At 52.6% G+C, this 24631-nt stretch overlaps 1 protein-coding gene across 16 annotated transcripts in view; it reads right to left on the reverse strand.

Annotated features, from left to right (window-relative positions):
* Positions 1-24631, reverse strand: part of EPB41 (erythrocyte membrane protein band 4.1) — a 73982-nt gene that overhangs the window by 49189 nt on the left and 162 nt on the right. For 3 of the 16 annotated variants that reach the window (XM_042885220.1, XM_042885216.1, XM_042885208.1), the window contains exon 1: positions 3782-3802. The exons of 2 other annotated variants lie outside the window; for them this stretch is intronic. Coding sequence is in view for 1 of the 14 variants with exons in the window: in XM_042885223.1 (XP_042741157.1) it covers positions 3782-3870 (89 nt within the window). In the remaining 13 variants the exon portion in view is untranslated. Of the gene's footprint in view, positions 1-3781; positions 4020-4925; positions 5006-11792; positions 11882-18701; positions 18841-24631 lie in introns of those variants that run through there. 11 more of the 16 variants (XM_042885221.1, XM_042885207.1, XM_042885229.1 and 8 more) reach the window with 9 other exon arrangements.

The raw sequence follows: 24631 nt of genomic DNA on the forward strand, positions 1-24631 counted from the left end.
GGGCTGAGCACCCATCCCCACCCAGCACCCACGCCTGTGCCTGCAGATAGCACCCAGTCCTGCAGAGCACGGCACGCACTGCACGGGGCCAGAACCCAAATCTCAGCATAGAAAAGCATCCTGGTCTCCTAAAGCAACAGTTACACAGAAATGAGCAGAGATCTCCAGTGGCTGAATAGAAGGGTTTCCATGCATTATTCATGAGGTTTCTTTGGCCTGTGTTTATCATAGAATAGCTTAGCTTGGGGGCGACCCTAAAGACAACCCAGTTCCAAACCCCTCGCCATAGGCAGGGCTGCCCACCTCTAACTCAGGCTGCCCAGGAGATCTCTGTTCTCATTCAAACCCTGCACTGCACGCTCCTCACAGCATCACAAAGAGCCCAAACTTCTACCATTTCAGCAGGACAGTGCCGACATCGCTGTGTTACACACTGCACATCCTCAGCACACACTCAGAAACTCGGGGCTGCCTCAACAACACCCACCTGTACGGCTCGTGATGCTCCAAGACCTGAAGTCCCACCCCCCATATGGTGAGTTCACAATCTGGAAAGCACAGGAGGTTCTGCTGGCATCTCAACACCTCCTGCACAGCGTGACCCCCCCCTTGCAGCCCTCCACCTGCAGACCACATCCCACAAGAACCAATAAATCTCATAGCAGATTCCATCACCCAGTGCTCTCTCTTCCAAATTTTGCAGTGTTCCATGCAATGCAAGGCAGCAGGCACCGCAGCTCTTCAGTGATGCAGAGAAGAGCTGGAGCTCGAGCATCCCAGTGCTCCTCTGCCCCGCTCACAGAAATCAAAGCAGCCATTAAAGATATTTTTCTGAGCTCAATAGCCAATTACACACAGATTACAGAACAGCTCGGCCCTGCCATTCCCCCCAGAGCTTCTCTTTTCGGCACCGTTTACAGCTGCAGCAGAACCACCAGAGCAGACACTTGGCCTTGCAGTCATTTCACCATGGTGTTTGTTTGTTTTTCCACCCGGCAGTGAAATCAGGCAGCTTTCCCTCTTAATCCTCTTAATTAGGGGTACGCAGCAGTTTTCATTCCTTAATTACATGCATCGACACATCTGATGCAACACATTTGCAAACAACCATTTGCACTGACGATGGCTTTGAATCAAAATTGCCGTCGTTTCCCACACTGCTCTGTGCTGCTGACAACACAAGATGTGAACCAGCTTTTCCAGCTTTAACAGGACACATTTAAACACGGCTCCAAGAAACTGCATGCAGTTTTCATTAAATAATCACCTGTTCTTCTGGCAGGTATTAAGTACTCAGTGGCCACAGCAGTGAAAAATCACCGTCAGTCTGCTCAGCAGAGCAGAGCACGGCTCTAAGTTGGCAGAGCTAAAGCTCCACTTCCAGGCAGTGTGCTCAATACTGACACAAGGGATAGAGGGACATTTTCACATCCAGCTCCGTTACTTTGGCAGCTCCGTTACAGCTGGACAAGGCACACTTCACTGCAGCAGCTCAGCTGTCAGGAATCCCTTTGATCCTCCAGGAGGGCACGAACACCATTACCGAGGCTTCTGCTGCTGAACCAAAATAATGATGCTGACACCTTCTGCCTGCCCACAGAGCCATTAGGGCCGAGTCCACAGGGTGCCCGTGCTCACCAGCTTTGAATTACTGTGCCCACTCCTGCCCTAATGCACTAATGGCTCACGGGGACACAGCAGCTGGGCTCCAGCAGGCAGACTGCTTCATTGGCCGCAGCAAAACAGCAAGCAGGATATTAAATATCACCTTGGAGGGAAGAGAGAGCACGGATTAAAAAAAAGCTATGTGAAGGAAGAGAGCGTGGCACTGCAGATGCTTTGCACTGCTGGAGACCACTGGAAGCGTCCTCCATCCTCTGCACAGCACCGCTCTGCTCACCTCCTGCACAGTCCTCCGGCTCACAGATGTTGCAATCATTTGCATGGAGGAAATGTGCGTAAATGCTGGTTTCTTGGAACTGCAGAAAAGGAAGCTGTGCTCACGCTCAGTATTTGCAGGGGCAGAGTTACAGACACATTCTGCACCCACATGACAGGGCTGTTTGCTGACATTTTCTGCTGCTGTCCTGCTTTTGGAGCTCGCTGGGGCTGTATAGGAAGCACCGAGCCTAATGTGGGTTTTGATTCTAGGGCAGGCACTGATACCAGCACTGCTGCTGCATCTGAGCAGTTCTCGAGCAGCTTTTTTACTTGTTCAATTCCCCTCTTGACAACCCAGCACAGCAGGAGGACACACAGGCACTAAGCACCACACCAGTACTCCTCAGTGGCCTCTGCATTTCTGAACAGTGCACTGCAGCGACTGCGTCTCAAGCCAAGCTCAATTCTGTTGCTGATCCCAATGCCCCCCCCACACAGGAGTCCAAAGGCTGCTCTGTGAGATGCACTCACTCCTCTCCCATCCTCACATTCAGCTGCACTCATCCTGTTCTCCTCCTGCACCAGCGCAGCTGCTCTGCTTCTCTCTCAGGCGATTAATAGTCCCTTGCTTTGTCTCCCCACTGAGCTTTCCCCATTCCCTCTGCATCTCTCCCCCCCCCTCCCCCACTTTCCCAGCTTCTCCATTTCACTTTACATTAAGCACTGCACCAGAAGCCTGGTGTCCCTGAGTGCATTAAAGAGAACCTCGGTGCAAAGGCAGACATTTGCAGGCAGACCACAGGCGTGCACCAGGGAACCTGGGGCACAGCTTTGAAGTTGAAAGAGGTTTTCCCCGCTCCCATGGTGTGAAACTGGAAAGCTCCTGGCTGAGACGACAGCAGTAGACAGCACACAGCTCTTGAAACGGGGCAATATTAAACAAACAAAATAAATAAGCAAAAGCAAACAGAATTGCAGCAGGTTTAGTATCTCCCCATCAAAATAAATCATCGTGGTTACAGTCAGTGGAAACTTTCTGGTTGGCTACTGGTCCTGCGTGCCCATTTCATTGAATCAGTAAGGTTGGAAAGGACTTGAGATCACCAAGTCCAACCCCAACCCATCCCACCATGCCCATAATCACATCCGTCAGCGCCACATCTCCATGGTCTCTGAACACCTCCAGGGACGGTGACTCCACCACCCCCTGTGCAGCTGTGCCACTGCATTACCACTGTTATGGAGAAGAAATTTTTCCTGCTACCCAACCTGAACCAGCCCTGGCACAACTTAAGGCATTCACCTCTTGTCCATTTGGCATCCTGTTGACACATATTCTACAAGTCAGGTCTCACAACAGCCCTCCCCTCCACAAAGTGAGCACGTTCCTGTGCACACACCCAACAACACAAAGGCAGCGCTGAAGGTTTGGTTTGAGAAGTTCTGCTTATTTTTCCCTTTTTTACATTTCAATCCCAGTTGTGCAACTGCCTGTTGCCCAACAGAAGCCTCACTGCCGGCTGAGAGCCACAGATCTACAGGGACCCAGAGCAGCTCAGGTATGGATCAAGCACCAAACCCAGCAGAAAATGAAGAACAGACATCGCTCTCATCCACACTGGGGATATGAAACCTACTGGTCCTGTGCAGCTGACAGCAGTACCGGAGGCAGAGCCCCACGTGCCCCATCTGCACCAGACACACGGCCGACAGCGGAGCCCACAGAACAATATTGCTGAAATCCACATTCACGCAGCACAAGAGAACAAAATGCCACACAAATCCTCTTTTCTGCAAGCTCTGTCGGTATCATTGTTAGGGACAGAGCTGCGATGAGAAGAGCCTTCAAACGACGCCAGGGCGAAAAGGTGAAGGGAGCAAAAAGCGAATGTGATCTCACCCATCTCCACCAGACAGATGGCCCGTGCAAGCTGCCTCTCTGTCCTCCAACAGACGCACCCTTAAGCCTCCTCCTTTGCATTTTCTCATAGGCAATGGCTTCGGGTTCTCTTTATAAACTGCTGCTGAAAGTGAACGGTGGCTTGTTCCTTGTTAGCGGTTCAGTGAGGTGACAATAACCAACATGCACACAAGGCGCAGGATGCTCTGTGCAGCTGTAAGAAGGATTTCTTTGCTGCCTTAAGAGGGAAAAGTAAAGAAGCACGAATGAAAAACGGAGCTTTCCTCAGTGTGGTCTCTGGTTAGGAAGCACCCACCGACTGCACTTCAGCACTGCATGTGCAACCCAAGCTGGTTACCACTGCTCAGTGCTGAAGTGACCACAGAAACTGCTCCAAAGCCAATTAAACCTCCCACTTAAGGATATTTCATTATGTTCTCCCTAATGGAGGGAGGTGCTTACAAACCTCACTGAGCACAGCTCTGTTTGGTCTCCTTGCTGTGGCACACAGTGAGCACCGATGGGGTTCACCCTTCCCAGGCATCTCACCTGCTGCCATCGCACTTCCAAGCCTGTTTATTTAACTGTGCTCCTACTCTTAAGCTCCCATCCAATTACTGCTCCCAATTACACAGCACTCAAGAGCCTACATTAATTACAGAGCGCGCCCCGGATCACGGCACAGCACGGTTGGGAGCTCCTTACAATGAGTCCATGGATGAGATGAGCCTCTGCAAAACCAGAGATCTGTGGGACAGGAGGGACATAGAGCCCTAAGTGAGCTCCTTTCCAGCCAGGGATGCACAGTGCCTGAGCCACACGGAGCTGGAGCTGTTTTGGGACTGAGCACAAAGCCTCCATCAGCACAGTGCCCACTGCCACAAGCACTGCTAATGGGAGGTATTCTGCAACTTGGATTGCTCAGGCTAAACGCTCACCCAGACATCAGGCATTCTTCTGATGGATCTTCAGAAAATGCAACATTTTCAAGGCAGATGCATGCCAAGATTCTATAAACTTTGCTCTCTTTTTTTGCCTTTCTACATGCAGACTTCTATTGCAGAAACGCTGCCGCAGTGCCACCCATACGAAAGAGCTGAAGGCCAAAAGCAAATGCTGCACTCCATCACCACCATCTACTCACCTGCTTGTTCAATATACGTTCAGCACATTTTGTTTTGGGTGGAGTGGTGCAGTTTCAACACAAAACTCAGGAGGTTTGATCTTTGAGGAAAGGGGAAAAAACAGACAAGGTAAACAGCTCTTCTCTGCCCAGCCTGTGTCATCTGTGACTCATTTCTGCTCTTCCCACCCACCTCAAACCTGAGCTCTTTGGGAAGGAAGTTCATCTCCCTGCAGGGCTGCATGGCACAAGGGCTGGGACCTGCAGCAGGGAGCCCAGGGCAGTGTGAGCTGGGCACAGTAGGTGCACACCTACATGAGAGACACAGGGGAACACGGGTGTGCAGCTGCCATTGCTTCAGTGCAGCACTGAGACGGCAGAAAGATCCTTTCTGCTCCATGATGTTTTCAATACAAAGAGCAGTGATGAAACCTATCAGTGCTCACCCAGTGAATGGCTTGTTCACAGTTCATCTCCAGCACAACAACATCATCCTGAGCACCACAAACAACTTCCAGCCTGCTGAAAAATAGGAACCTGCCACCCAAACATAACCCTCCAGTGCCAGCAGACCAGCCATCGCATGGGTGTATCTCACACACATCCCTGTTTGCAAACATTCAACACTGAAGGTATCCTGGCATGCAGATGGCAAAAGCCGTGCTGCTTCCTGCTCATAATAAACACAGATTGCAAAGGTGGTCACTGCAGCCACACAGAGCCATAAGGGCTGTGCCAGGCACCATTTGGACTCACGGCCTGCATGACAACCCAGCCACTTACAACCCAAATATCTGCACTGCTCCAAGTCAAACTGGCTTTCAGTTTGCACTCAGAAACACAATTCATTGCTTGGAGTGGCGAAGGCAGACTTTTCTGAACAAGCAACAAATTACAAGCCTTGATTCTGAACCTGCTGCTGAACAAGCTTATCAGCACCAATACCAATGCATTTAGATCACTTGGGAGTTATAACCCTTCATTTTAAGCTTGTGCAAAGACCTGGGCTCTCCCTGACTGGTTCACGGGACGTGAACCCTGTGCCCTCCTGGGCTCTGTGACTCACTGCCAAATGCCTACAGGCTGCAGCATGCAAACCATGCACCCAAAGAGCACCCTGTGACTGCACCCAGGTAATGGGTGGGAAAGCAAAAGCAACAGAGGCATCAAGCTCAGCCCAAAAATGCAAACAAAAGCCACACACTGTCCAGATGCTTCCTCCTGCAGAGATGGTCGTGGCTGAGCTGGAGCTCATGGGTGTGCTGAGCCCTAAGGAGCAGCTGGCTGCATTTATGCACCACTTCCCAAATCCCAAATTTGGTAGAAAAGCTGGGCTGGTGTTTTCCAGCTGAAGGAATACAAAAACATTCGTGCTTTCCTGCTTTAAATGAGTGACAGCACGTCTCAGAATATGCTCTCAAGGAGTGATTCTGCTGCACTGGATCAGGGCAACGCAGGAGGAATTCCATCACAAAGCCCACAAATCGGCCAGATTCAGAAGGTGAACCCATTTCCAAGATGGGTACAAATCTATCCATGGTTTTCAGCAAATCTGACCAGAGGGGCACAGCTCCTGTTCCTTACGACACTGCTCACAACGTTAAAGACCAAAGCCAGGGCTGTTACACTGAAATCGTGGTTAAGACTTTTTTGCATCTGCTTCTATGCCAAGAGCCACTGTGCTTTCTGGGGTCTGCAGAGGCACAGAGCTGCACCTCCACCTCAAAACAGGAGGGAAAAAAAGCTAAGCTCACTGCACATCTATTCCCTTTCCTGCAATGTGAGCTGCACAGATCAAACCCAGACCACAAAAGCTGGCTGGTGCAGCAATCAGACGACTCTCATACTGGGGAGCACAATATAATTAGAGAAAGAAATAAGGCTGCACAAAAGGCATCACAGCAAAGCACTAAATTTCACTTCAATTGCAAGGCTCCTTGCTTGGCTGAAGTCATTGCTCACCATCACTACGTAGCAGTGGCTCTGCCTCTGGAGGCATGCAGATATAATGCTAACAGATTCCACATCCCAGGCTCATCTCCTGCTCTATCCATCACGTGGTGGGACCTCTTTTCAATAAACTACATCTTTGCAAGGGGAAGATCTCTACTTGCTCATCATCATTTCTCAATAAGCTACAGAGCAGCAGCAGCTGCAGAACGTGAAGCCAGGAGTGCAGCTCTGCATACCTGGGTGCAGGAGGGGAACATTCCCTGCATCGGTGCCCTGGAACATCATCTCACACCAGGAGCAAAATGAGACAGGAAAACAAAGTTGCCCCAGCAGTGGGAAATATCATTGCTTGAGGTGCTGGGGTTTGTGTTACAGCTGCTATATGGGAGAGCAGCAGCAACTGATGGATGGAACAGCAGAATAGCTTCGAGTTGCACCAGGGGACGGGCAGGTTGGGTGTCTGGGGTGCTCCAGGGTTGTGGGGATGTGGTTATGGGTACGGTGGGATGGGCTGGGGATCCTAAAGGTCTTCCCCCAACCTCAGTGATTCTGTTCTACGCTTTTCAGCCACATCCTGGGCGAGGGAAAGGAAGTGCACAGGCAGGAACAAACAGAGCAGATAGAGCTGCACGTAAACACAGGAAGCGTTTGTCGAAGGGAGCAGTTAGGTGGGCAAGGGGGAAATAGCAGCAGCCACACTGGAAACAAAACACATAACAACAGCCTCAGAGAAAAGCTCTCCTGTAACGACACACGCATGCTGGAAATGGGATCAGGAGCAGCTGTGGGCAGAGGAACTCAGCACACCCTCCCCATGCTCATGCCATCACTCCTGCTATTCCTCCTTGTTAGATGACCCTTCCCCAGTGCCCATTCCCTCATCAGTCAGAAACTCCTGCAGACCAAAGGCGGCCGATCCTCATCATTAACTCAGCAAAGCAGAGCACCTATAAGAGCTCCTTTCCAGCACATGTGAACGCAGCACAGGGCCTGGCTGCACATGGGAATGAAGGGCAGAGCAATATTTGAGCCTGGACTCTTCCCTCTTCTCAGCTGTTCCTCCTCTCCAAGAAAGCGTGGAAGTCCTCAAAGCCTTCAGACTGGAGATACATCAAAACCAAACACCCAACAGAAACCAAATACCCAACAGACCTTTAGCTGAGAACCCTCATTCTGTGTGCAGCCGGGCACCTCCCTGAGCCCCAAACGTTTCTGATTTGAAAGCTATTTCTGCAGCTGCCAGCAGGCAGCCCACACTCCAGTTCTACGCTACGGCGCTCGGTGTGTTTATCCCCTGTGTCTCTCACCAGGTTCTCACTGCACTCATACACTTTCAAGTTGGCAGCTGGAGATAACAGCAGGGAGGACTGAGGGTTGGAGCAGCTCTGGGGCTCACCGCCTCTGCTCCAGAGCTGCTCAAAAGCAAACTGCAACAAATCCCTGCTGCTCCCTTGCAAGCTATGTTAGATCTTCTTCCTTCAATGAGTTTGGGAGTTGGAAGGCAACAAGCAAGGCAGGGGGGCTGCAGGAGAACAACTCCCAGTAAGGCTGCAGGGTTCAGCCCAGCTGTGTTACCATCCCAGCAATGCCCAACCCTCAGGTTGAGGGTTGCACCCATAGGAGGTGATGGAGGCACGAGGAGCACCCCTGCACCATCTTCTGCCTCTACCCTGCAATTCCGCTACGCAGCCGTGTGAGCAGCTTAGTCATTTATTTAACGAAAAGCTTTTAATTATCTCTCTCACACACACGCATTACGTGGGGCGGGGAAGGGGAGGATATAATCAGCCTACAACGGGTGACCCGCGTGTTCAAAGGAATTGTGTTTTTCAGAGAAATAGCCAACTAGATCAAAGCTGCTGCTGCTGAGCCCTGCCCCAGGCTGCAGGCTGCATCCACGGTGCGCTCTGCTGCAACCGTAACTCGTGCTGAGCCCATGCCCGGCTTCAGGCAGAGAGGTTTCTCCTGAAGCAGCTGCAGGAATGGTGAAGGGGGTCAGTGCATGGTTTGCACCTGCTGGCAGCTGGGCTGATGCAGTGACATCACACAGCACTCATTCTCAACGACAGATGGAAGGGAGAACTCTGCAAAGCGTTGAGCTCAGGGGCTGTGGGGGGGCTGAAACCCCCTGGGAGCACCAGTTAGAACGCTGTGCAGCTCAGCAGGACGGCAATGGGGACGTGCTGCAAGGTGTGCTTGCTGCAGACACAACAGCTACAGCAAGTTTGCACAGGAGTGTGCATCAGAACTGCAGCAGAATCCAAAAGAGTGCGATTGCTCACACCCAAAGCCCACACAGTTTCCCTCTCTGTGGAACTGCTGCATTGAAAAATAAAAATGAAATTAAAAACACACAAAAAAGGGATTTAGTGCAGAATTAAAAATCTTTTGGTTTAATACATAATGTCAGAGGAATTACAAAAGCAAAATTTCAAGTAAACAGCAAACAGGCGTAAACAACCGACTGAGCGTAAAGAAACTAATAATATTAATCTGGATTAACTGCAAGCCATGGACATTCCTACCTAATCCACCCGATGGACAGACACAAATCCCCGCCATGCCGCATCCTACAGCTCTTGGCAACGTAAGGAACCACAGAACTGATCAGAACAGAGCAACAGATGAGAAGAATACAGCAAAATCTTTACGTGCAGCTGCCTGCTTAATCTACAGAGGATTACAGCGAAAGCCAAGCACCAGGAGAGCAGAACAAGCATTGCAAAACATCGCTGAGCCCCAACCGTGAGCTCCTCTCGATGCAGAAAGCGTGGCATGGGGCTTCCCAAGGAGCTGCAATAGGGGAGGGTGGGACAACACAGAGCTGGGTGAGAGCAGGGCAGTGCTGGCACCTCTGGATGCTCTGAGAAGTTGCACTGGAAGAAGAACAGCCAGGGAAAAGGCGGTAAATTCGGAGGTGAGTATCAGAGCACAAAGGGTGATGAAGAACTGGAAGCTATTCACACCCATAGCACTGCTGCAGCACTCCTATGAAGGACCCCTCACATTAAACCAATGCCTGTAACAGCTCCACCTCGTTGCCCTTTGCTACCAGAACCCCACAAGGATTCAGCGAGCAGAGAATCATAGCATCACCAAGGCTGGAAGAGCCCTATAAGACGAAGAGCACACACACATCTCCCACCTAAGCCCCCCCCATACACACACACAGGCCACACATCCCTACTCTGACTTCAGAGCAGAGCAGCTGACACCCCATGGCTCAATGCCCGCGAGCTGCACAGCACCGCCACGCTTTGAGCGCTAATGAATGAATTTGTAAACGAAGCTGCTCAGCACAGAAACACAGCATCTATCAACCCCACTTTGCATCCATTTCAATATTTGCTCAGCAAGCAGCAAATGGAGAATCGGAACAGACATGGTGTGTTTTGCTGCTTTCCCCAAATCAAACGCTGTCAATTGCAAACATCACATCCAGAACTGCCAGGCTGGAGTGTAACTCTTAAAGCACTTCTAGGCTGGAGCAGCACAAGGTGCTCACAGAGGAGCAATGAAGAGCTCTCCCTCCTCCTTCCACCCCAATGGAGGTGCTGGGAAGGAGCTTTGCTCCCATCTATGCTGCTGCACTGCCAAGAGGGATTTGGTGCTCATCGTGATTGGGAGAGCAGATCAGAATGCAATTCTTGCTGTTCTTCTGACCTGGAATGATGCAGGAGGAACAAAAAAAAAAAGAAACAAAAAATACTCAACATTTCTCCCTTCTTGATAAGTCTGATCTGGCTTTAAAAGTAAGGAGTGCTGTGTTTATCCCAAATTCAACCTTGGCAGCAGATGATGTTTGCCAAGAACCCCCGAACACAGACTTCACTGGGCAGCTCTGCCATGTCAGCAGAAACTGACTGACCCCACAGCCTTAATTCACACCAACCCACAGCACAGATGCACCCAGAGGTGCTCAAGGTTGGCACCATTTGCACATAACGTTCCATAAAAGCATCATCTGCAAAGCAGAACATCCCCACTGCCACAAGCACAACGCTGCAGGAAAACCTTCAGCGAGCTGCCAACGCCGTTATGGCACAAAGAGCAGCTCCACGTCCACGTGGGGCAGAACCTGGAGCAGCAGGACTGCAGCTCCCACCCAGCAGGTCTCCTCCCCTGGGGTCCCACAGGGATTATCTGACGTTCATTACTGAAGAGTTGAAACTAAAATCTGCCCCGGAACTGGGACAGCCTTTAAGAACTGAGCTCCGTGCTGCCAGCTGCGCAGCTCTCAGCATACGAAGCTTTAGGGGGGACCCTCAATGCAGCCCACCCCAAACCCACGGAGCAGGCAGCGAGTGCAACACAGCACACAGCACACATCACACACCTCCCTGCAGCGTCAGCTCCCTCCCAGCCCTTCGAACTGCTCCCACCACAAACCTCGCATCGCCTAGGATAAAACCCAGCAGCAGCGCTGTGCTGCAGGTGCACTGCTGGGACCTCCATCGCATTGCCAACCACCTCGGCAGCCCCTCCAGCAAACGCCCTCCTGCTGAGCCGCGGCCTCGCAGCACTCAGTGCTCCATCACACACACAGGCTGTGCAATGCACGCACAGCCTGCACACTGTGCACGGACCACAAGCACGGTGCAAGCACCAGCACACACACATGCACGCACAGCAGAGCTTGCACAGCAGAGCTCGCACAGCGCGCGCGCACCACGACACGCGCGCACATGCAATGCGTGCATCAGCCGCGCGCGCGCACCGCGCGTGCATGCAGCTGCCTTTGCACGCCCGCACCCCTCGCGTACACGCGGGCTACGCATCACGCACGCAAACCGTGCACACACAACGCATGCACCGAAGCGCCCAAACGGCCAAAAAAAAAAAAAAAAAGAAAGAAAAAAAAAAACCCACACAACAACGGCGCGCGCCCGGACGCGCCATACCCGCGCACACGGCCCCGCGTGCACGCGCACTTACCCACCCGCTTCTGCCGCTCCTCGCGCAGCGCACCGGGGCTCTGCGAAGAGCCCTCGGTGCGCTGCTGCCTCGGGGCCGGGCCGAGCCGAACCCAAGCAATCCGAGCAGCGCCGCTCCGAGCCCCTCCGCGCCTCCCGGCAGCGTCCTCCCGCCTTCCTCTCGCCCTCCCGCCCGCACTCTGGCTCTGCCCCCGGTCCCGCCCCCACCCACAACACTGTAGTAAGTTCCCATTGGTAGATCTCAGGGGGCGGGACGCCGCGCCGCCCTCCTATTGGCGGAAGGGAAACGGCGGCTGTCGGGGAGGGCGGGGGAAGAGTCCCTTCCCCCCCCCCTCCCGCTTTCCCCTCAGGGCTCTGAGCAGAGCGGCGCGCCGAGCCGCTGCCCGCCCTGTTCCCCCGCAGCCCCGCGGCGTTACGGCCCGCAGGGACCGGGCTGCACGCACACACACACACACACACACACACACACACACACGGCCGGGAGGGGCTCCGTCTCAACGGGGGACGGCAGAAAAGGGGCAGAAAGGCGTTCTCGCCTCGGTATTTCCCAAGCGGCCACCTCCTCAGTGACCCAGATTGCGGAGCAGCATCTAAAGGAGAGAGCTGAGAGGGTTACCTCAGGGAGACGGAGAGAAGAGCCGGGGTGAGGGGGGAAAGGCGCTCTGAAAATCATTTTGTTGCCTAAAGCAACGTGAGTTACACCAAAAACACCGACAACACGTGTGCTGTGAAGTGCTGGCTTCTTCCACCACAGCCCCAAACTGACCTCTGAAATCTCAGAGGAAGCAATGGAAATTTCATACATTCTTCACTATAAGAACATTTTGGCTCGTGCCAATATCGCAAATATTTAAAGAACTCCCCCCTGGTTTAAATCGCTTCTAGGAGCCCCTTAGAGATGGGGAATTACTTTAATAAGTCAGGATTTCTTGGTATTCAGCCGCTGCATATGGACTAAGGAAAGGAATTATATCCACGCGAGGCATTTGTGTGTGAACTCTGAGGCAGGGCTGCTCTGATCCTCAAGCATTGCTCAGTGCAAACCGACCAGGACTGATGCCCAGCACCCTAACTGTGTCTGTGCGATGGGCACACAACCAGCAAACAGCCCTAAGTTCGCCTGCAGCATCTTAAGAGCTCCTCGGCACCAGATTAACTCCAGCTGAGGTAAGTTCTTCATAAAAATATCCTTTGTAAGGTGATCCAATGCCCTGCTGGTAGGATTTGTGCATTAACGCAGAGCCCCCACTTTGCCATTGCTGATGAACAATGCGTTCAGAGCATTATCAGCACAAATAATAAACTTCACATAGCTCTCCATACCCCAAGGAGCTTCTCTAAGTAAGGAATTCCCAGTCTAAACAAAGGAACGATGTGGCGTGCTGGCATTGGTGCTTCCTTCCCCAAAAGCAAGGAGAATTTAGGATGAAGAAACATAGTCAGGATTGCTCCAAGCCATAGGAAAACAAAGAAAGGAAGCTGGCCAACTGGATCATTTATAAACCACTGTTCTAAGCAAGCTGGTGGTATGTATGCTGTACATATTGCATGCACAGTAGGCATGTTCAGCTTCCGTGCCACTTTGCTAGCAGGAGAGCATCTCGAAGGCAGCAGCAGCCATTTCACAGAGCAAACAAGGTGGGAGGAGAGCAGGTGGCTTTGCTGTGCCAGTGCTGGCCCTCTGCCCTTGGCTCCTCTTCCAGATTCAGTGTCACCATCAGCGGTGCAGAGCTGGCCGACAGCAGAGGGCCAGGATGAAGCATAAAGGAAATCTGCCTTCAACTTCACAAGCATGGTTTTACTGTGAAACAAACAGTGACGGAGAGCAAAGACAGCTCTGATAAAAGATCTACCTCGGAGGAAGGGGCACTTAAGCTAATGCTGAGTTTCTCCAGTGCTCACATCTTGATTCAGTGGTAGACAGCCAAAAAAAAAAAGCCTGTAATAATTTTCCTCCAACAGACTAAACTGCAAAATCAAGAAATATTCACAGAATCGCAAAGAAAGAGCAAACGCTGCATCACTTTGCTGCAACACACGTGCACAGTGGTGGAGGCCTGGGACGTCCACGCTCACCCAGCACCGTACCAAACACTGCTGCAGAGATAAACCTCCTCCAGCCTGCCACAGCACTCCAAAACCAACAACCAACTCACTGCTGAGCAGGTTATTTAAGGGCCAAACAGCACACTCCATAGTCAAACAGCCTTAGCGACTTTGCTATTGCGAATCCACTTGGCAGCATGGCAGCAAGTGCCAAGCTGTGCTCAATCCAAGCTGCTTCTCCTGGTCTTTTCTATGTGATCCTCTATTGGAGCGTTTTTCTTTTCTTTTTATTCTTTTCAAACCACAGGAATTGTGCCATTTAAAGACCATCGTTGCAGAATTAAAACCACATGTTCTTTCTTGTGGGCATGAGAATCCAGCCACTCTGTATTTTTGGAACTGGGTTGGTGTATGTGGGTGCCTTCTGGGGAGATGGGGAGGGCAGAGGGGAAAGCTGGGCTGCTTCCTCTACACATAGGAATTCCAGTCCCAGAACCCAGTGATTTTAAGCCCCATCACTGATCTGAAGGAAGCCCATGTTCATTTGATACAGTGTTTTGCTACACAGCAGACCAGCTCCAAGGAGGAGGAGGAATAAAATAGATGCAGAGGAGCATAGGCTCTCTCCAGGCTGTGTGCCAGCACAGGGAACAGCTCCCTGGAAAGTCAGCTTTGTTCCAGGGCTTAGAGACAGCATGCAAAGCATGTTTCTGCCAAGATGCCCCATTTAAAGATTAGAGGAGGTCAGCTTAAGATTGCAGGATTGAGTTTTCATATGGCGAGCGTTTCTACGCTGAGAGGGAAATACTTTTCCCTGTGAAGTTTGAGTAGGAAGTATTAAGCATACAAGTGGCTGCACTTAAAGGAGCTAGAAAGTGCTTAGAAACCCCAGGGCACAGATTACAAGCAGTGCTGTGAGTACAACCAGTGCGTGCTCAGGAAAAGACAGTTGGTGTGGAGCTGTCATGGGAAGAGCCAGCACACGAGAGACAAGAGACGCTGACCATCAGGCTGTGAGCTCTCCCTCATTTCAAGCATTTACCACTTTTTCATTCCCTATCAGCCTTTGTGGAAAGAAGACATGACCAGAAATAGAGGAGCATGCTCACAGTGTGCCCGTGCTCCCTATCCATCACTTATCATTCCAGGAGGTGCTGCTAAAAACCTTGGTGTTTGGGCAGCAGGAGTCCTGTGCCAGCCTTGTACACCAAACACGAGCAGCCAGCTTGGCCAGGGACACAGCTGTCACTTCAGCAGGGGACACGCTCAGCTATGCAGCCTTTGTTGAAATAAACCTAAAAATAACACTTAGTGCCACCTAGGGACCAGCTCTAAGGCAGGGACACAGAAGAGCCAGACCACAAACAAAGAATGTCAGTGGCTGATTTACTCCTTGCACGGTTGAGAAGTCAAACTGCAGCAAGGAGAGGCAGTTTAAACAACACCAGCAAGGTGTGGTTTGCACTGCAGCTTCTCATCCCACGGTAAGGCGAAGCTTTCACAACAGATTGTTCAAGCACAGATTTGACTCCGCACTGCTGCTCCCCCAAGCTGGGCAGAGCATCCCTTGGCTCTGAGCGTTTGAGTTCAGCAGACAGAGAGAAGCAACCATTCCTTGATCAGAGTTTATGGAAGAGCAACATCAGCCTAGCAGCAAGCTGCAGCCAGGTGCTCAGAAGAGCTCTCACCAACAGAACATCACACAGAAGCTGGACCTGCACATTAGAGGGGGATACCTGCCCGGAGCAACCAAAGACATTCACCATGGAGCAAATACTGCTTGTAAGCAGAGCACAGCCCACCTCATCTCTCTGTAAATAAGAGCTGAAGCACCCTGCTCAGTGCTGCTCCCCCACCTCCCTCCCTGGACCTTGCAGGGTTTGTCTTAAGCTACTAACGGGATCAGATTTGTCACCCTGAGTCCTCTCTCCAGATGATCCCACAGCCTAATGCAGCATAGCCAGAGCCTGCTGAGAGAGGCAGTTCTGCAGGTGCGCAGTGATTAATTGGTGCACATTTCCATATCACAAATGAAAGAGAAAGAAAGAAAGAAAGACTTCTAAGCTCGGTTGAAATGCAGTATATTAACCTCTGAAAATGGCAGTCATGGATACCAGCTTCAAAAAGATTAATATCAATAGGGCAAAATCCCAGAGGGTAGCATCACATCGCCACCAGTTTCCCTGAATCTTTAAAAATACAGCATTTTGAGGCTTTCTTTAAGGTCGTGTATTTCCCTGCTCGTTTTAGGAAGGAAACCTGAAGCAGCTGTGAATTATAGGCAGAACCCAAACACTGGAGTCAGGAGGAAAGGGGAAATCAGAAGGCCTGAGGAAAGCTGTGGGTACGGATGAAAAAGCAGGAGGGGAAGGGGTGAGGAAGAATGCTGCAACTGCTGCCATCGCCACAGCTAACAGCCGAAAATCACCCTGCAGAAAAGGTTTGTTACTGAATCAAACAAAGCAGCTCAGCTGTGTGGCACATTCTGAGGGTCCACAAAGGCACGGCTGCAAGTCAACACAGTGCACACAGCAAACCTTTCGAGTGGGAGATGCAGCAAGAGCTGCGGAAGCCAAATCTCACCCCTGCGTCCCGCTTCCACCACACACCGCATCAGAAAGGAGCTAATAATCGTTAAGCTGCCATCTTTTATTTCTAATTATTTGCCTCCACAGCAGGGTTCCTGCAACCATCAAGTAGGAAGGAAGCAAATCTCAAGGGAATAACTGCTTTGAAGGGGGCTCGCAGCTGCCACTGCGTGAATGGCTCTCCAAGAACAGCAGCAACTGCTGCACGCTGCCCACAGAGCTGGAGCAAAGCATCTCTGTTAGGGCTGGATTGCAATGTTGATTTTTAGGTCAACTAAAACAGCTTTTCTTATGCAACAAAGGATACAGAAGGCTCACATGCTTTGAGGTTTCTTGTTGTTGGGGTTGTTTTTTATTTGCTTTCATTTAATTAGATGGTAATTCAGAAGGCAGCGCTGCTATTTTAAACACTACAATGAGAAGTGTTTCATTGCCTTCGAAGCAGTGAAGTGGAAGCAGTTAGCAAAGCCAACCCTAGAACTTGGCACTGCATTCTGACCACCTCTTCTGATGGGGTGGGACAAACAGAAGGCATCCCCTGCTGCCTCACTGCCAGGAGGGATTTGGAGCAGAACATCTCACTGGAAGGCAGAAAAGTGAAAGACCTCATTTGCTCTTCCTCTTTGAGTTATACTTGGAATACAAATTACAGGAAGGCCCAAGTTTACAAAACAACAGCTGCTCAACAGCTCCATGCAGCAACAACCTTCTCTAGGAGAAAAATAGCTTAGTCAATTAAGAGAGAAATGATTTCATGAGCAGGTAAACATTGAGGTGACGGCATCCAGCTCACAGCACCACCAGTGCCAGCAGCAGGACACACCTCTACAACAAACCTGAACATTCTTCTGCCAGCACACACCTCTCCTGACCTCACCAAAGATTTCCTGATGGGATTCAAACGACAGCAACGTATCTGAAGGTCCAGAACACGACCCCAAATGCCAAAGGCTCCTCTTGCTGCTCATGCAACTCAACATTTTTCTGTTTCTGCCCTCCAGCTCTTTGCAGCACATCTCCCTCCAGAAGCTGATGGCAGTACTCTCAGCACTGCTGCCCAACACTATTATCAGGCCAGGAGAAGACACTGACTTACCACTGCTCCCATGCATTTTGTGTTCACCTCGCAGCAAAGCCAGGCTTATGGATGGAAGGCAACCTGAGCCACCTGATTTCTCTGTGAGGTAAAGGTCAGGGTTATCCCTGATCCACTGAACCTTTATCTGTGAACAAGGCACCGCTTGGCCTTGTTTGCTTACTGAGATTAACACCAGGTTTCAACTGCCATCAGGGCAAAACCCCAAGCAGCAGGAATACTGACACACATACACTGCATTTTGCTTACATTTTTCTTCAAACCCTGGCTAGCACGCTGCCTGCCTGCATTTCTCACAGTTAAACCTTTTGTGCAGAAGGGTTTTATCCTGCATTCAAATGACTGCTTGGGGTTTGGATGGCAGCTCGGCACCTCTGATCAAGGCAGATTCTCTGGTTAATTAATTATCCTTCTCTAAGAGACTCAGTAGCAAAAACCACTCATTCAGAACAGGAGACAGTCATGCAGCTTCCAAAGATAGCACTTCACTCGGTTCTGTGTAAGAACAACAGGTTCTTACTTGGGTCTGATTCATCCCCAGCCCTCCCGTGAGGCACTGTGTAATAATGCTGAGTGGAGAATAAAGTCATCTGCTCCCAGAGCCTTCCTCTGCCACGAAACCTCTGCTGAGGCACCACACGAACCCACTGCACCGAGAGGGTTTTCCCCCACGCAAAGAAGGATCTCCATGGCCATAAGCTGGAAGCATCAGTGCCTGGTGCACTTCTCCAAGCTCGCTGTGCGTTTCCTGCAAGAAGAGCCCCAGGCTGCTCCCTGCAAAGCTGCACACAGCTACATTTCTACCCCGGGGAACCCAGCACAGCTGCAGCCTTCAGGGAGGCTCTCACACAACTACAGCACTGATTTAGAACCAACGGCTCCTGGGAGGAATTTGGGGAGAAACAGGGAGAGCTGCTTGCTGCTACCAGGGAAAATTTCAACCTCCAAGTCTTCACATGCTGTCAGCTCAGGAGCTCACACAAACAACTCCAGCTCACAGTCCTGGCCTGGACGTTGCTATACAATATGCCTTTCAGTATCTCAAACATTCACAAATACACACGCTAAATTCCACTTTATTTGAACAACCAGCACTCCGGAGTTTGAGATGAAAGAAACAAGCCAGCTCATTATTAAAGCCCGAGGGGTTCATTTCAGCTTTCCCTGAAGCAGCACTTACCCAGAGATGAGGCAGCACGGCAGCACACGCAGGCCAGGCACCAGGATCCATCACAGGGCAGTGCATAGGAGAGAAAAGAGAAGAGACACCGGTCAGTAAGCAGCCCCAGACACACAAGAAGAGCCCCACACGTGCTGCAAATATCCCTGCAGCCACAAAGCGCTCACGCTCGCACTTCACGCCATCGGCGCCGCAGAGTTCGCGTAAGTGAACTGCAGCATCTGGCTCTTCTCAGAACAGCAGGTGGAACCGGCCCGGCACGTTGGGCCACTTCTTAGAAATGTAAACACCAAGTGGGGAAGGAAAAAAAAATAAATCAGCTGGTTACCTAATGCTGATAAAGCAGAAGGCACTGAGACGGCCGCCCCCTGCTCAGCGTGCTCCAGCAGTGCGGGCTGCCTGCGTGGCTCAGGTGCCCCCTGGCACAGCCGGGCTGGAGGAGCAGCGAGCTCAACCCCTGCTCCTATGGCCTTGCATAACTTCCAACTTCTCTTTTAGGTTTCATCAGGCGGGGGGTGGACTTGGCACAGCACGCCTCCAGTCCCAATTCCAAAGGGCTTCAACTGAGCCCTCTAGTGGGCTTTAAAAACTCAACAAAACACCCATAGACCTAATTTAATTAACGCACTGCCAGAGGCCTCTAAACCCTAATCCTCTCAACAAAAGGATCATTAACTAAATGAAAAGATTCAAGAGAGCAACGGGTCTCTCAGCTACAGCCAGGCCAGCAGTGTACTCTAGTGAGCACACGGCAGAGCCCCAAAATGCCCCCAAATGGTCCTCAGCCCAGGGTATGGTCTGACACAAGCGCACAGCAGCGCATGTGGGACACTGAGCTGCACCAGAGGATGGGCACAGGTTCGTTCCCATCCTTTGGGATGTGTCCATCCCACCCACCACACCATGCTGACCATCCCTGTGCGGTCATTTCCACTGAGCTCAGGAGCCCTCAGAGCTGGAGCAGGGCAATTTCAGTACAGTGCTGATTGATTTCAAGGTTCCTATCTGCTGGTGTCAGAGCTCAGCCATCAGGCACAAGGAGCTCTCCTTTCAAGGCAGCCTTAGCCGAAGGCTGGGACACCACCTCCATCCAAGGACCATTTGGGGGCAATCCAGGGCCTAAATGAACAGCAGGGAGCGTCGCCCCCATGTAAGAAAGCAAGAGGCAGGGTGCACATTGGCAGACCAATTCAAAGCATGCAAGGATACAATCGGTTAAAGTACAGCCAAGAAAAGCCTTTAAAGACAAAGGTTCCCAGCCCACGCAGCTCACTTCAATGGGACAAAGATGGCTGGAGGTTTGGAGTTGCCCTTTGCAGACAGCTCTCATGGAAAGGCACCTCCAGCTTCCAAGCCACACACGGGACCCAGAGCACCATGGCTGCAAAGAGCACATCCACGGAGCACTCATTAGTGTGGTGAACAGGAGCAGAACAGAGCTTAATTACAGAGCAGAGACAGCTCCCTCCGGGTTGGATGAGCGCAGGCCATTCTGCCCTGCAGGGAGGGCATTTCTCATGGACCTGCACAGCCCCCGGCCACCCTGATCCCAATCAAGGCCCTTGCAAGCAGCTGCAGAGCCCCAGCCCACAAACATGAGAACCCAAGAAGGGTAAGACTTCAGGTGTTGCTTCCAAAGAAGCCTCCATCAGCAGCAGCAGCCTACACAAGTCTCATTGGAGAAGCTACTGCAGCCCCCCCCCAATATTGGTGTCCTGGGTGCGGTGCTCCATAGCAGCACCTCTGTCCAGGGGAGCAGGGTCTCACCAAAGCCCAAATCTGAGCTCCACCCATGCTGCTCAGCAGGGCAGAGCGCTGATCACACCCCAAGGGCCGACAGCCTGGGCTGGGCTCTACGGAAGGCCAGAGGTGCTTTAGCTCATGCCTTCTCCACAAACCAGCCCACAGCACCAGCCAAGCCCAGCACAGAGCCTTGCTTGAAAGCATTCACGAAGCCCCCTGCTTGTTTACAGGACAGCTGCTGCCACACAGAGCCCCGCCTGAAGACACAGGGAGAGCCGTTCCCAGAGCTAATGAGGCTGTCCTGCTTTGACCCGGGGCACTTTTCAACAGACACAGAATAAACAGTCCTCTCTGTGTTCACCTCCTAGAATAAATCCCACGAGCTTCCATCTCCCCAGCGCCGGCAAGAACACAGATGGTCATGGAGATTAAAACATACAGAGAATTAACAGCCCCGTGCAAATGAGCTTCTTCATCCAGCCCAGTGCTGCCAGGTGGCACGAAGAGCAGCACTGGGATACAACCACCACGGTTTGCTGAGCTGCAGTCACAGCCCCAATATCAAGCAACACAAGGCCAGGGAGCAGAGTTTGTAGGGGAAGGGAGGTGCAAACTGCCAGAGCCAGGCAATGCAGCAACCATGTCTGCTTCAGCCTGGCTCCAGTCGGTGTTCTTAAGGGACAGCTTTCAGAGTCAGCATCTGAATTTGTGCAGATTCATGGGGATGACTCAGGACGGGCGCTCAGCTGCTCAACACAAACTCCTCCTGCAGGGAGGAAGCTGCCCTGAACTTCTGAAATGCCAACAAGCAGCTGAACCCATCCACGAGGATGTCTGGAGGGAAGACACAGAAATCCAAGCCCTTAAAGGCTGGTGCTGCCTGGCAAGCAGTAAAACCATCACTGCATCCTCCCTGTTGTGCTGCTTACCAGGCTGCCAAATCTCAGCACATGCTCAGCAGACCACCAAGTGCTGATTTCATTCCTTGCTCCTCCAGCAAGGCTTTCCCAGGACCTGCAGGGAAATGCAAGTTCCTTAGTCACCTATTTACAAACAGCAGCAGAGAACACTTTAATAGGATTCATTAATTTAATTGAATGCTGCAGAGGATGTCAGTGACTTTGTGTTTGCAAAGGGCTTTAGGATGAGCAAAGGGAAGAGCAAGGACGGGCCGTGCTCCCTAAAATGCTTCAGAGGGGGAGAGTTGGGGCTTGATCTTAAAATGGTGAGCCCCAATGGCAGGCATTGGAACTGGATGATGTGATTCTAGGAAGCCCAAGGCTCAGCATCCTCCAGGCATGTTTTCCCAGCTGCCTCCAAAACACTGAGGAGGAGGCAGAAAACTCCAGCAACTGCAAATCCAAGCTCCCTTCCAAACCTCTTCTTCTCCCAAAAGCCACAAACGAGAGGCAGTTTTACAGCTCTGCCTTTTGAATGGCTCACATGAAGCTTAGGCAACACAAAGCCTCTTCTACCTGCCCCTCCGTGCTCCTGGGCACACACGTGGAGTGGGAGCCCAGATGGTGCACGTGCTGCTCCTGGTGCTCTGCACACATGCCTGATTCTCCAGGCTTTTCCCCAAGGGCAGCAGGAGGGGCTGCAGACAAACCACACTAATTGGATCGACCAGGAGCCCCATAAAGCAGGGAGCAGCTGCTCAGAACCTCTTCTGAACAGCAAAAACAGTTTCATCTCAGGAGCAGGCATGGATTAAACACCATAAAACACCCTTTTCTTTTCACCGTGCAGAGTGCAATCCCTGTCCCCCCCCAAATAAAATAATTAGATCCATGGATCCAACCAGGAAGTTCAACAACTTGGAGTAATGACAACAGCAGGAGGATTTTCCAGGCCTTCCAGCTTGTTTTGCAAGCCCTGTGTTATGTAAACCACTGCCCTGCCCATCGTGGCATGGGGCTGGAGCCAGCTGGCAGCCACCACTGCAGGTTGGGTGCAAATTCCTTCCCAGGCACCTTCCGCCATGGCTCCCAGCACGCAGCAGAGAGCGCTTCGCACTTCACACGTAATTGTTCAGCAATTAATCATCTTCCCAAGGTTTGAGGTTTTCCAGGATTCCAACCTGTCCCAGCACCAGGTACCAAACCGCTGCCCCAAGCAGAGCCTACCTGCTGCCTGATGGCACCTCCCATGCACTGAGCTGTTCCCTACAGCCTGTAACCAACCCCTAGCTTTGCTGCTGGAGGGGCGAGCAGTTCTTGCTGCACACACACCTCCAGCGCACAGCACAGGGCACATTCAGCACCCGCCACGAGCAGCTGGGAAAATGCCACAGGGAAGAGGGCTGGGAGCTGCCATCGGTGTCCCAACACAGCGCACACAGCCGAGCCCCTCTGCATCCTAATTGAGACCTAACAAAATGCAGAGAGTTACCGCGGGTCGGCAGGAGAGCAGGCGTGCGGAGCAGCTCTCAGAACTCCAGACCCCGTTGCTCGGGCAGAGCCAAGGAACGCCGATCCTCTGTTCATCAGCAGCCTCTAGTGGAAAGAAGCACACAGCCCACTTCGTGCAGCCCCCACAGAGCCCAGCTCGGGGTGACAGCCCTGATGGTCGGCGGGTGCAACACCCCGACTGCCACGGAGCAGCCGTCCGTCCCCACGGCCCCGCGCTGCTCCTGGCTGCAGCACCAGCCTGACTCAGCCTCACCAAACACGAGCCAACCCCAAACCTTCAGCTGCCGCAGCCCAAAGAAAGAAGCCAAAACGCTGCCCTGCACCAAAGCACAGAGCTGCACTCCAACAGGACCAGGGGGTACGGCTGCAAACAAAGAGCAGAACCTCTGTCACACGGGCGAGGAACGCTCCAACTCCATCCAGAGGGCGGCTGCCTCTCACCCACCCCCCAGCAGTGGGGCCAGGTGATGCTGCACTGCAGACAGCTCCACCGCCGCTGCAGATGAGGCGGCACTTTGCAGCTCGGCGATGCCAAAGCCTCTCAAGGCCCGGAGCTGCTCTTAAAGGAGAGGCGAAGCAAAGCACAGAGAACACCTCGAGCACAGCCCTGAGGACGCAGCTCAACCAACGGAGGAACTTTTTGCTGTCGCTCTGCTCCCATCATGCCCCACTCTGAGTGTGAAATGCAAAGGACTGCGGAGCTGAGCAGGGAAGGCATCTGAGCGGGCTCAGGGAGCGGCTGCACACCTCAATCCGAACCCCACCTGGGCACGGAGGGGCTGCAGACCCACAGCACGCGTAGGGCAGAGGCTACGGGATTAAGCAGCGCTGGGAACCTCAATCCTGTGACACCTGAAACTCTGGCACGGTTGCAAGTTACTCCCACGGCCAACCCGATTACCGTGCAGAAGGAGGGCATGCAGGGCAGCAGCACCGAGCCCGGCTCTCGGAATGCATCAGTGCCGTTATTAGAGCTGCAGGGCTGGGGAGGCTCCGGGGAGCAGCCAGTAAAAACCTCACTTGCCTCGATGCAGCCCCTCGCTGCAGGGAAATTGAGGTTTGAGGCGCTGCTGAACATCCCCTGCCCTCTGACTGCTCACATCATCCGGCCCCGCTGCTCCCCCACCTCCCAGCGCCCGCTTAGTTCATTTTCCCCAAGCAAAAGCCTCGGGTAAATCAATCCCCAGCGAGGCGGCAGCTTCCGCGCCGAGCCAAAGGCGCAGCCCTGCACTGCAACGCCGACCTAAAGATAGCGACCGTCCCCTGCAACTCTGGCTCAGAGCCCACCGGGACACGGGGAACCAGAACCCCCCGGTTTGGAGGAGCGGATGGGATCAGCCCGGGACGGACAGGGAATTACGGGATGAGACTGAAGGGCTGCTGGGGACGTTCGGTCCCCTTTGCAATATCAGCAGAAAGCGGACGGCAACGAGGGGAGAACGATGGGCCGGGAACAGCGCGGATTGAGGGCCGAGCGGCACCGCGGCCCGGGAAGCGACGGGAGGAGGCGGCTGTGCCGCTGCCTTCGGGAACCGCCTGGGAGGGCACGGGGAGCGACTTCGACGGAGGGGAAGAGCGGCGGGCCGAGCAATGCCCTAACGCCTCTGGGACAGCTACTGGGGAGAGATGGGGACACGGCAAGGAGCAGCCCCCACTATACACCGCATGGGAACAGCGAACCCCGGCGAGCCCGGAACGGGCAACCCGCAGCCCGGACACCGCGGCCCGAGCAGAGAACGGGGCCAACTGCGCGGCAGCTCCGAGCGCCGCAGCTGA

The sequence above is a fragment of the Lagopus leucura genome, unplaced genomic scaffold (assembly GCF_019238085.1).
Source record: "Lagopus leucura isolate 7727_CA_CO unplaced genomic scaffold, USGS_WTPT01 Super-Scaffold_100048, whole genome shotgun sequence".
NCBI lineage: Eukaryota > Metazoa > Chordata > Aves > Galliformes > Phasianidae > Lagopus > Lagopus leucura.